Raw genomic sequence first — 13,334 nt, forward strand, 5'->3', positions numbered from 1 at the left:
GTGCAGGAGGGTGGTTCCAGTGCAGGGTGGGGTTACGTCTGTCATGTTTGAAGTCACATGTTGCTTGTGATAAACAAACACACGCACGCACACGCACACACACACACACACACACACACACACACACACACACACACACACACACACACACACACACACACACACACACACACACACACACACACACACACACACACACACACACACACACACACACACACACACACACACACACACACACACACACAGACAAAAACCAGTTCTGAAGGTAAATCTCTAGATAAAATGGGAACCTCTTAAAGGCCCCATGGCATGAAAAATGTGATTTTGGTTATTTTTTCGTGCTTGGGGAGGTCTTTGGGCCACGTATATACTGCCCCATGCATCAAACTGGTCATAAACGGAGAAACACACACCGCCCATTTGTAGGAACATTCTCTTTGAGACGAGCAGATAGCACTTCCTCCTTTCTGTGATGTCACACACAAGGTAACTCCGCCCACCGTGACCAGTTGTTTTTTTTCAATTTTTATGAATGCAGCTTAGGTTTCAGTTACTTGCCTGTGATTGGCCCGACCACATGCAACTCAAAAACAGTCAGCCAATCAGAGGAGAGGTTCTCATTCTCTCTTCTGATTGGCCAAATGACCTGTGCCTGCTAGAACTCCAGAAAGAGGCAACAGAAAGGGGCAATATAGACAATATTAAGCAGATCACAGGTACTCAAAACCAATGATACATCTTGTTAGGGATATCTGCAGGTAAATAAACCCAGACAAAAGTGCACAGCATGGGGCCTTTAAATTTTAATTTATAGCACTACTCATCCCTGTTGAAATCGCTTCCCATTTTGATGAATTCACACAAAGGTTTCCATGGTAACTGTACACAGCTGCCGTCTGATCCTCCCCCCCTCCATACCCGTCAACCTTCCAAACCCCTCCCACCCCCACTCACTCCCCCTCCCCCTGCATCTTCCTCGTTTTGAATCGGATGGGGTCCAAGTGGGATACAGCAGAAGCTTAATAAACTATTAAACAGGGCTTCAGTGTGTATGTGTGTGTGTGTATGTGTGTGTGTTTGTGTGTGAAAATATGAGTGGGTGGAGGTTTCAGTTATGTGTATGCATTTACTTGTGTAATAGGTGGAGTTATTGAGAAACACATTTGTGTGTGTGCAATCCCCCCGCAGAGTTTATGAGTGGGAGGCCTCCTCCAGCTGAGGGGTATTACATGGATGATGATTGTGTTATTCCTCAACCCAGGGCAATCATTTCACAATCCAGTAACACAAAACCGTAACATCATCAGAAAATCTTTCTGTTGGAGGAGGAGAAGGGCCCCGTATCCTCCTCTACTGTCTCGACCCCTCTCTTCACTGTCTCCTCTGGTGGACAGTCCTTTGAATAAAAGCTCAGCGAGGGGAGGTTTCTGCAGGACAAATGAATTACTGACGCTGCTGAATCACATGCTGTGGAATAACACTGAAACATCTGCAGTAATATACAGTTGGTGTACGGTATAAATCGGAAAAAATGTGTTTAAAATTATGGCTAAACTTTTAAGATTTTTCACGGACAATCAAATACCTCGCAGCTCTTTTTAAACAATGAGCCTTTTTATGTCTTATAGATTTCCACTTATCCCTGCATGGCATTAGCATAAGAATGCCCGTTGATGCGTTTTGTGTTGGTGTTAACTCTAATTAGTGTAATCTCATTACTATAGCTGCTTACATTCATGTCAGGCTAACGCTTTCATTCAAATGTTGCTCATGGAAAACAACCTTCCTCTCTTTTCTGTCTCCGTACAACACATGAGTGGAAGGAATAGAAAAACAGACATAAAGAATGAATGTATATACACCTCTGTGTTTGTACACCACTGACAATACAAAGACGATTACCTCAGCATTCATACTATGTAAGTTTGAATGTGTGTCTGTGTGTGTGCAGAGCTGCCTCCTTCTGTGAAATCCCCTGCGGATTATCAGCAAAGTAACAATTTTCCTGCCTGTCAGAGGCTCACTTGATAAGTGGAGCATGAGGCCAGAGACAGTCATGCTTTTCATGCCGACGACACAAGTTTCACAAATCCCTCCGCCTACCCATCAGGATATACTCAAGCAAGATCGTCTTTGACTATCTCATCCATGGCATATGATTACTGCAGAAATCATAAGTAATAAATGATAAATAATGACATTTTTTGTGGAGTCCTCTCCACATGTACTTCATATATTTGTTTACACTTACAAATTCATTCAGTAAAGACTGCCACTTTGCTTGGTAGCCTAAGAGTCGGACTAACAGCAGCAGCAATGTACCAAACTTAATGTTTAAAGGATTAAATAAGGCAAAACTGACATGTGGGGCATGTTGTACATCACAATTTTAAAATATAAAAGCCCTCACAGGAGCTACAGCATGACACAGCAGATTGTTCCCAATTATGTTCAACATTGACAAATACGCCACCTGGGATTCCTGTCTACACATAATGTTACTGTGATGATCTGGGGTGAGGGCGCGTGTGTGAATAATAGAAGAAGTGAGAATGAGAGAGAGAGAGAGAGAGAGAGAGAGAGAGAGAGAGAGAGAGAGAGAGAGAGAGAGAGAGATCCGGCTGTGTGAAATGAATGAGGGTGTTATTTTTAGACAAGTATCCATCCGGGCCACTTTCCCTCTCTTTCGCTCTCTCTTACAAACATACTCTCTCACTCCCTCATAATCTGCCCTATGAGGATAACATTGGCTACAGTGACAATACTGGCAGGAATTCATCATCACTGGTGAAAATGTCCATCTTAAGCAGTTACTCAGTCTTGTATCAAGTCTGAAACAGTCATTGCTGATGGGATGAAATACAGTGAGTCAAGTTCTTTTAGAGATACTGTTGAAACATTTCCCACAAGGATGCAATTGAACTTTCTCCTCCAGAATGATTCACACGACAAAGACGTTTAATTTAAACTGCTTTAAGCAAATATGCAAGTAGTGCCTGTGCCTATTTACTATGATGACATAATACTTCCCAGATATTAAGAGATGTGTTTTTTTCTCTCTCAGTGACACCTTTTGAATCAAACCATCTCAATCTTTTGTTTTACTTAAGACAGAGCAGAATCAGTCATTTTGTGGGGCACATCGGGGCCTCCATAATACAGACATCTGTCACTTAAATGCAAGCAAATGATTGAATAGTCCTGGGGCAGAAAGAGAGGATAGGTGGGGGAAGTGATGAATGTGTGTGTGTGTGTCACAGCGAAGGGAGAGCAAGACCCCAAACATCTGTTATCCTATTCAGAGGATAATGGATCATCAATATTGCCCAGTGTGGGCTGTTTGGCTCTGCTGCATCTTGTCTGGCAATTAAACTGTGATTACATTCGTCTTATTTCTGAATGGATCAAGATATATTGCTGTAAGGCTGTTGTGACAGACGCAAATGTATTACACAGAGGTAAGAGTCTAAGAGCTGTGCTTACTGAAGCCTAGAAGCTAAAATCCTTGCCGTAAAACTTTCAGAGCAGAGCAAATCCCCGGCACTTCCTCCTAACTTACTTGTTATTTTACTCACACAAGGATGATGCATACAACATCAGTCCACCTTCTTTAGTGGTGCATCCTCTGAACCACTTCAGATACAGTATGTGTGTGTGTGTGTGTGTGTAGAGTGACTGGAGAAGGGCCAAGAAATTAAAAGTCTAAATGACTGGTCAGATGGCTCTGGGCCTGTGCAGTATAATTCAATCAAAGATGCCTTCACTTTATGGGGAGCCAGGGAGAATTAGGGCCAGTCTCCAAACAGAATAAATGATTCTCAGTAGTTCCAGTGGAAACACACACACATGAACCTGTTTTCAAACCAAATCCTTTCTAATTTCACATTTCCATTTCCTGACAACACAGATTCAAACCGAAAATCCTGGGAGCAATTAGTTGTCAGGCTGAACTCCAAATGAAATGTATTTATCCTCTGACAACATGAAGCACTGGTAGGCCCAATTTTCCACTCCAGACACTAAATTGTTTGATTAATGTTTTTTGTGAATTTGTGGAAGAAGGCCTCAGTTTAGGGATTAGTGTGAAGCTGGACCCACCAACCTTTTCAGTGGATTGAAACACAGCCACGCGGCTTTAAAACAAGAATCTCCATGACCAAACTGCATATTTCACTGAGATCCAAAGCCACAAATGGATGAGTCATTTCTGATGATTGAACCAAATATCTGAAATGCATCTTATCGTGTGCTGCAGCTGTTGTGCCTTCTTTTGCATAGATGAGATAACACAACACTGATCAAACCTAACAGCTCCACAAATCTCTCACGGTGTTTTTCAGTATGCTGCTGTAAAAGTTATACTTCTTCTATTGAAAGTCTAGACATGCTGTATAGGCTACCTTCACTGGTTCAACAACAGCTGCTGAATAATGTTCATTCGACATGGTTCCAGCCATATTGTCTTCCTGGCAGTAAAGTGCATGTGCATGGCGTGAGCCAGTGGAAAGAACTGATTATTAGCCTTGGAAGTCACTTTCTCTCTGGTGGGAGGCTACACTCAAGTCCAAATACTCAAGGTCAATTTAAAAGGGCTGAAAACAAGGTGAGCTTAAAGTAGCAATGACTACATCCAATCACTGTTGAGAGAGAGAGAGAGAGAGAGAGAGAGAGAGAGAGAGAGAGCATCCTGTCTTCTTCCAATGAGAGCAGCCTGCTGCGCAGCTCCGTTTCCGTGCAGCCCCAGCCCTCCCTGGCGATGATGTAATGTCATGAATATTGAAACAGGTTGCTTGGTGGTCGGGAGGCGCTAGAGTCAGCATCCCTTCTGCCTCCCCGTCATCATCACCACCACCAACAACACCACCACCACCCTTCAGCATCCGACAAAACCATCCAACAGCAAAGGTAAGAAATTAATTTGGAGCTTTGCATGGGTTAATCCATTTTCTTTGAGCTCAGAGGCGTGTTTTCAGTCAAATGTGACAAGTGTAACCTGTATGAAGGGCAACCGAGAGACTGTGGTCCACATTCTGGTCTCTGCTGGGTTGATTTACTGTTGCTGCTCCTTGTTGTTTATATGTAGCCAGAAAACACTCGAGGCAGTAAAGAAGTCAACACGGAGCTGATTCCTTCTTTAGTCTGATGATAGAGTCTCCACTGGCTGGGAGACTGTGACGATTCTTTGCTCTCTCTTTTATTCATCTAAAGAGATAAAAGATAGAATAAACAAACTGTGCCACCTGTGCAGTAGGTCAAAGAAATGTTTCGTCCGTCGCTTCGGACACTTTTATGGAAGCAACCTGCCTCCATCCACAGTGAGTCATCGAGCTTGTTGGAAACGAGGAGTTGGATGATGGCTGACAGGAAGCGGCTCTCTCATGAGCCTGGAAGTGGCTCATCTAGTATCTAGAGGCTGGCTCATCCTTTGTCTCTACCGGGTACAGGTCTAGGATCAGATCAGAGGCCACTCAGACTCTGCTCCGTGTCAGAAGAATAAGCAGCGCACTTTAATTGGCTGCTGATGTTGCTGCTTCAGGTTGAACAGTCAGTCATTTGGCTTCTCTTTGCTCTCTCTCTCTCTCTCTAGTCCATTGCCCTCTGGGCAGCGCACATGACACTAATGTGGATTGTCTAATTGCCCGAGCTGCAGCTGATCTCACACACATCTCATCATCAAACGGGCTGGATGGCCGACTGCATAATGACTGGTGGTCACGTAGCCCTCCCTACATGTCTGTCTCTGGGCGCTTTCCACTCCCACTAGCCTAATTACCTATAAAGCTCCATGTAAAATGCATGGCACGTCTGATGTGCATGTTTTAACCATCTTATGCTGTTTTCATTGTATTTTCAGTAGGCTGGAGGTCTATGTGACACACTTGTAGGCCTATTTCTTTGGTCGAGAGATTTAAAAGCTTTTATTAGCTGTTGAGAGTCTATCTGTCTCTTAGAGCCTTTAGGTCTGGAAAGGCAGCTGTTGTCCAGCTACAAAGAGACTGGAGAAGGGGATGGATGTTGCTGAGGATGAGCTGAGCCTCTGACACCATGATGAACCCATCATCCTCTGCCGACTCGTCGCGGCAGCCAGACAATAGCAGCCGAAAGCAGCAGCAGCAGCAGCAGCGGTCGTCGTCTCCGGCGGGGCTCAAAGACAGCGGATCTAAAGCTACACAGAAGGGCAGCAACTCGTCCAAGCACATCACGTCAAAGCAGGGAGGAGGAGGAGGAGGAGGAGGAGGTGGTGGTGGAGGAGGCGGAGGGGGAGGGCGAAGCAGCCGAGGTCACTCTCCCGTCTCCACAGGCAGGGAGCGGCCGGCCGGAGGCGCTCAGACCGCCACCAGAGGCGCGGCTGCTGTCCAGGCTGCTGCTGGTGCTGAAACCCCGACGCAGAGCTGCAGGCCCGCGGCGGCGACACCAGAGGACCCGCCCCGCCTCGCCTCCGATGCCCCCTCACCCTCCAGAGCAGACTCGAGCCGCGTCGTCTCCGACCAGCCCTGCGCATCCAAGTCGCCCAAACTGAGGAGCAAAAACCCGAGAGGAGGAGGAGGAGGAGGAGGAGGAGGAGGGGAGGCCGTTGCTGCGGCGACAAGCGGCAGCAAGAAGAGCCCTAAAAGCACAGTGGGCTGCGGGCCCGGTTTCTGGAAGGAGGGATGCTTGCAATCCGAGCTCATACAGTTTCACTTGAATAAGAGCTTGGGGAAGAAAGGGACAAAGATGCAGGCGAAATCAGCATCTCCGCCCGCCTCGGAGCCGGAGCTTTCCCCCGAGCCCGACAGCCCACAGCCGGCTCCACAGCCAGACCAGAGACTGCAGGAGGAGATAGAGAAGCTGGAGGATGAGAACGATGATCTTAAGGTAAACTGGCTAGATATTAAAAGTATCAATTTTCTATGTATGCTAGCTGCGCAGTATAGGCCTATAGGAGTCGCACCTGTTGTATTTGCATACAATGACTGCTGCATGGAGCTTCGGGCTTTGTTTGTTTGTTAATGTCTTTAACCAGTTTTCTACAGTGCGACTGAATCATTTTGTGATGCCTTTCAATTTTCCCCCGTGTTCTGATTAGACCGAAATCGAGGAGATGCGGGCAGAGATGGATGAGATGCGGGACACCTTCTATGAGGAGGACGCCTGCCAGCTGCAGGACATGCGCAGAGAGCTGGAGAGAGCAAACAAGAACTGTCGCATCCTTCAGTACCGACTGAAGAAGGCCGAGAGGAAGAGGCTCCGGTTCAATGAGAGTGGCCAGGTGGATGGAGAGCTGCTCAGAAGTCTGGAGCAGGACTTGAAGGCAAGTGTGTGGAGAGGGTGGAGCACCATTATAGTCTATAATATATCCTACAGGCAACTCATAATAAACAAAAATGTGTCTCTCTTTCTGTCTGTCTCAGGTGGCCAAGGATGTGTCTGTGCGTCTGCACCATGAGCTGGAGAGTGTGGAGGAGAAGAGGACAAAGACAGAGGACGAGAACGAGAAGCTGAGGCAGCAGCTGATAGAAGTGGAGGTCACCAAGCAGGCTCTGCAGAATGAGCTGGAGAAAGCCAAAGAGGTGAGGGGTGGGCGCTGGTGTGTGTGTGTGTGTGTGTGTGCATTGGGTTTGTGTCACCTTTACTGTCACTGTGTGATTGGATAGTTCAGTTGACTCAACCATTTCAAAAGCTAAATTGAAAATACCCTTTAAAGGGATATTCCGGCGTAAATTTAACCCATGGGCCAACGCACCGTGACACCGAGAGATGAAGTCTGCTAACTGCTAGCTTCTCTAGTTGTAGCAACTTTAGCAGAGACCGCACCATAACAAACAGCGCAGTCTATTTCTCCATGCGCAAACCACGATCAAAAAGCCACTCATAGCCACAAATAATGCTCAGAACAGCACCAAACATCATCAACAGTATAAACAATAATACGAGGCATTAAACATCTGTTAGCTTAGCCTGGTTTCTATTGAAAAGAGACGAAAACAACTCACCCACTCTCCTCCAGTTATAAGCTCTGCAGCAACTTTCCGCGTCCAGCATAGAGTCCAGGCACTGACAAAACAACCCAGTTTCAGCGGCCATGGGCAGGCAGTGACCACACACATGACCACTTGATTCCCCCAGGTCCAGCACCGGGGCGACCACTAGCATCTCTCCCTCTTTCACTTTTCTCCTCCATTTCCTTCAGCTCGTCTTCAGTAAACTCGGCCTCAAACTGATAGGAGCGCCCATCGAAATGAAACCAGTCGTCGTTGTTCTCAAACTGCATAAATCCAGCCGAGCTGTCCCTTCTCTGATGTCTCCTTCACTAAATTGCAATCTCTTCCGGCAACAAACGTCGTCCTAGATCTCGCGTGTGACGTCACGTCTAATCTCGCGTTAGTTTCGTTTACGTGATTTTCTCCCGCAAAAAAAAAGAAAGGAAAAAAAAGTGATTTTCTCCCGCAAATACCTAAAGTTAGAAATGCCCAATTCCGTTCATTTCCCTGTGAACACTTGATAATAACTCTTATAAACTGATAGGCAAGATACATAGGAACTTTGACTGCATTGCGTGGAGTAATAATCACACACATTTTCATCCTTGAGCTGCGGTTTCCACGCCAGCGGACTACCTGTAACCATGGCAGTAGCTAACAAGCAGACATCACAGAAGGGACAACACGGCTGAGTTTATGCAGTTTGACAGCGACGACGACTGGTGGTTTCATTTCGATGGGCGCCCGTATCAGTTTGAGACCGACCGAGTTTACCGAAGACGAGCTGAGGGAAATGGAGGAGAAAAGTGAAAGAGGGTCACTGCCTGCCAATGGCCGCTGAAACTGAATGTTTTTGTGCTGCCAGTCGTGTTTTGTCAGTGCCTGGTTGCTGCATAACGTATGGGTGAGTTATTTAAGTCTCTTTTCAATAGAAACCAGGCAAAGCTACTCGGTCTCGGGTTTAACTCGGTGTCACGGTGCGTTGGATCATGGGTTAAATTGACGCCGGAATATCCCTTTAAGTGTACCATCATTTGATTATTCACAATACAGACTTTTGGAACATTATTGTTTGTGAAGCGAAGACTTGATGAAGTGAAATGCAGCCTACAGTTTGGAAAATCCTGTTTGTTTATACTGTATATGCTATGGATATAAGAAATATCTTCCAAAGCCATAAATAAGGCCGGTAAATCAATGTCCACAACACACAGTACAATAACTGATTCATTACCTATAATTTATGAGGAGCCCAGTCTCACACACAAACGATAATCTACAAATAAAATTTCAGTTTGAATATTTTACCAGAAGTGTTCAGGGTGACTTGAAGCAGTCCTGTTTTTCCATTACTGAGCCTCGACTGTTCCATAAATCTGGATGATATCACTGACTTCAGTGAGAAAAGAGTGAGCTACTGCTGCTGATGTAACCACTGTTTCCCTGCAGCTCTCACTGAAGAGAAAAGGAAATAAGGATGGACAGAGAGCAGAGAGGATGAGGACTCCACAGACCCCAGCCGAGGTGAGTCAGCATTTTACCATATTGGATTATAAAACTCTAATATAAGCTACAACAAAGATACTTAACACAGTTGATCTCTGCAGTGCTCTTCCTAAATTAACTAACCCAAAAATCATGAAATATGCAGAATGATGAATCATCAAGAGTTATAATTTGTTTTCAATGAAGGTAGCATTATAGAAAAAACATGACCATTAGCTCATTACAATATGTTATGGGGCAATTACACATTTCAGGAATGTCAGTTTTAACCAAACTCATTACACAAGAAAAACAACATTGTTAGTTTTGTCCATGTTCATTTAAACAAACAAATAATCAATCTTCTTTGCTTACAGGAAGAAAATGAGGATCTGAAATGCCAACTGGCATTCATCAAGGAGGAAGCTGTCTTGATGAGGAAAAAGATGGCAAAGATTGACAAGGAAAAGGACCGACTGGAGCAGGAGCTGCAGAAGTATCGCTCCTTCTACGGGGACGTGGACAGCCCTCTGCCTAAAGGTGAAGCTGGAGGGCCTCCAACCACTCGTGAATCTGAGCTGAAGCTCCGCTTACGCCTAGTGGAGGAGGAGGCAAACATCTTGGGGAGGAAGATTGTGGAGCTGGAGGTGGAGAACAGGGGTCTGAAGGCTGAGCTGGACGACATGCGGGAGGACAGGTAGTCTGAATTCAACCATCAGATTCTTGATGGCTGAAATTGTTTATATCTGAAATATAGTCATGGTTGTTATTGAAAAGAATCTGGGCTAAAAAAAAATCTGTAATCTGTGACCATAAAACTTGACAGTCATTGATGCTATTGTTCTCTCTCCTCATGTAGTATGGCGGCAGCAGGAGTGGACAGCTCTGGCAGTGGAGGTCAACAGTGCAGGGAACAGGGCGAGGCCCTGTCAGAGCTGAGGCAGCAGCTTCAACTGGTGGAAGATGAGGCAGAACTTCTTCGCAGGAATTTAGCAGATGTGGAAGAAGAGAACAAAAAGGTATGTAGTTTAGATTGGAGATTGAAAAATGCTGCAGACCCAATGAATTAGTATCGAGATCCAAAGATAAAACAACTACACATACATTATTTTTCTTTTTAAATATGACTGTATAGGAATTGTCTGCGTTATTTTCTAAATGTGCAACTGCTATCTTTCTGTTAGTATTAGGTTACCCAATGGTACTTTGATTTTAGTGATGCAAGATTTCCTTTTTATTTGTCTCCTTTTTTGGGTATCTGTTGCTATTAATGGCATCATCAGTGACATTGAGGCCTTTTATGAAAGCTGGCTGTTATCTGTGTGTGAAGTATTTATGCACACAGCACTATGGGAATAACATTCCGTTTTTTCTTTAGGTGACAAGTGAACTCAATAAACTGAAATACAAGGCTGGATCCCATGAAGCTGGATCAAGACATGGAGGAGGTTGGTTTGTTTTTCATTTTTCTCAGTCTTTCAATGTGTCTGCCAGAGATAAAACAACAGAACCAGGAGTATCTTCTTCTCTTCTGCTTAAGCTTATATATCAGCCACTATCAGATGGAAAATGTTTTATAAAGCCTCCAGGAGGTTTATATTAAAGTCCCATTTACAGAGGTGTTCCACTTTTCATTGTTACCTTGTTTCAACCCCAGGAGGAGTTGACCCCGCTAAAATGGAGGCCCTGCAGGAGGAGCTGAAAGCAGCACGTCTGCAGATCAATGAACTGAGCGGCAAAGTCATGCAGCTCCAGTACGAGAACCGTGTGCTGCTCTCCAACATGCAGCGCTATGACCTGGCTTCCCACCTGGGCATCCGCGGCAGCCCTCGGGACAGTGACGCAGAGAGTGACGGAGGAAGGGACGACGACACCCCCTCGGCCTCAGCGTCATCCCCTCGCCTCCTCCCGCCCCACCGCAAGCGCGAGGGTCCTATAGGAGGGGAAAGTGACTCAGACGAGGTGAGGAACATCCGCTGCCTCACCCCGACACGCTCTCTTTACTCACCCGTGGACAGTCGTTTTTTAGCCAGAAGCCTGAAGGACCGGCAGCAGATGATAGACATCCGCATTGAGGCGGAGAGGCTGGGCCGGACCATCGATAGGCTTATCACTGATACCAGCACTATCATCGCCGAGGCCCGAGTGTATGTCACCAACGGGGAGCTGTTTGCCAGACTGGATGAGGATGAAGAAGGTGGCAGGTAATTAAGACATCAAAAACAACCTGCCCTCCTTTGCACAGCTTTTGAAATGATAAGCTATAGTGCAAAAAATTAGAGCCAAGTTTACATAAATTTCAATTGTCCAATCATTAATTCAGACCAAACATTTTTTTTTCTATCTTTGCTCCACAGGATCAGAGAGCATGAGCTGCTGTACCGCATCAATGCCCAGATGAAAGCCTTTAGGAAGGAGCTGCAGACCTTCATAGACCGGCTGGATGTCCCCAAGCAAGAGGATAGAGAGACAGAGGAGCCACTGTCTGTAAGCATATACACAATAAACATGAATTTATTCTGCACAACTGTAATGACTGTCTAGTCTAATTTGCACTAATCTAACATATCAATCTGCTCCTCTCTTCCTCTTTCCTCCTTTTTCATTATGTCCAACCAAGATGTTTCAGCCCATTATTTTGCTGATCCTCATTCTTGTTCTGTTTTCTTCACTTTCTTATGCCACCATTTTTAAATTGGTATTTCTTTTCACCCTGTTCTTTGTTCTGTAAATTACACCACTCAATGTCTTATCATATTATGCACATTTTTGTTATTTATTTTTCTTCTTTAATTGTTCATTAATTTCAGTACTGTTATGTTGAACATGTCACGTCACAAGGTCAGTCAAGGTACAGGACATTATCATTTTCCACATAAGACCCAAGCCACACATGTACTCAGATGCTTTCAACGTTTACCGGAGAGGGAACACCGTGGAGCAACAGTGAAGCGTTAGGTGAGTAGCCTACTACTGTTTGAATGTGAATCCTGATCTCTTTGCAGACTAAGACTATCCAAATTCTAAATTTTATACAGTCTCCAAGGACCTACATATATACCACTCTAGGTGTTTTCACTTACTATGCTTAATTAGCTGCTGCTCAGGAATCTGTGAGTGTGTAGCAGCCTACCAACTGTACTTGATTGACATCTATCTCATTTTCCCTTCTAGTTCACACTATTGCTTTACAAGTGTATAGAGATGGTTGGCATCATTTAGGTCCCTGATTAGCCCAGTCCAGTTTCCATTTGAGCAGATGTCTAATGGGTAGGACTGGAACGTGTAATGAGCAGTTATTTATAGGTTGTGCACCATAATCTTCTTTGTTCATCCAGTGACATTTTGAATAGACAAAAAGCAAAAGAGCAAATGTTTTTAATCCACACAGACATGAGCCTATTTGTAGGGTTTCTTTTGGCAGTAAACAGGCTACAAATGCATGGGGCCTATGTCTCTTGCAATTTCTTGTTAGGCAACTATAGGCCTACTGCCTGAGCCATGATGTCAGCATGTCAGATCGTCCAGATGTCCATGGGAATATGATAGGAGCTGTGGCATTTGGATGTTGGTTATATGCCATTCAGAAGTGTGTAAAATTGTAAGAAGGTGGGTCTTAAAACCATAAGCCACAAATGGGCTGGTGTTGGATCGGTTTAACCTGACCATCAGGATAGAGGCGGAACCGGTCCACTTCTCCTTCTCCTTTTTTTTTCTCTTTTCTTTTTCCTTTTTTGGAACCTGTCCACTTCTTTCATCCCACCGGTGGGATGTTTTACGTCACATATTAGGGCCAGCTGTGGAGAGCGAGAGGGAGAAAGAGAGTAGGCTAGTGAGGAGGGTAGGAGGGGAAGAGACAGAAAAAGGAGTTTTTTATTCCCGTTA

The 13,334-nt window shown here is 45.0% G+C and overlaps 1 protein-coding gene across 1 annotated transcript; it reads left to right on the forward strand.

Annotated features, from left to right (window-relative positions):
• Window positions 1-6,048: 6,048 nt before the first annotated feature.
• On the forward strand, window positions 6,049-12,180 carry mtcl3 (MTCL family member 3; the record flags this gene model as incomplete). Its single annotated transcript, XM_083989023.1, has 10 exons — window positions 6,049-6,858; window positions 7,070-7,294; window positions 7,395-7,553; window positions 9,414-9,488; window positions 9,827-10,146; window positions 10,309-10,468; window positions 10,828-10,897; window positions 11,107-11,653; window positions 11,807-11,936; window positions 12,070-12,180. The coding sequence occupies 10 exons, from the start codon at window positions 6,049-6,051 to the stop codon at window positions 12,178-12,180; spliced, it is 2,607 nt and encodes an 868-aa protein (XP_083845149.1).
• Between the last annotated feature and the right edge of the window lie 1,154 nt (window positions 12,181-13,334).

The sequence above is a fragment of the Trachurus trachurus genome, assembly GCF_905171665.1.
Source record: "Trachurus trachurus genome assembly, chromosome: 16".
NCBI classification, from domain to species: domain Eukaryota; kingdom Metazoa; phylum Chordata; class Actinopteri; order Carangiformes; family Carangidae; genus Trachurus; species Trachurus trachurus.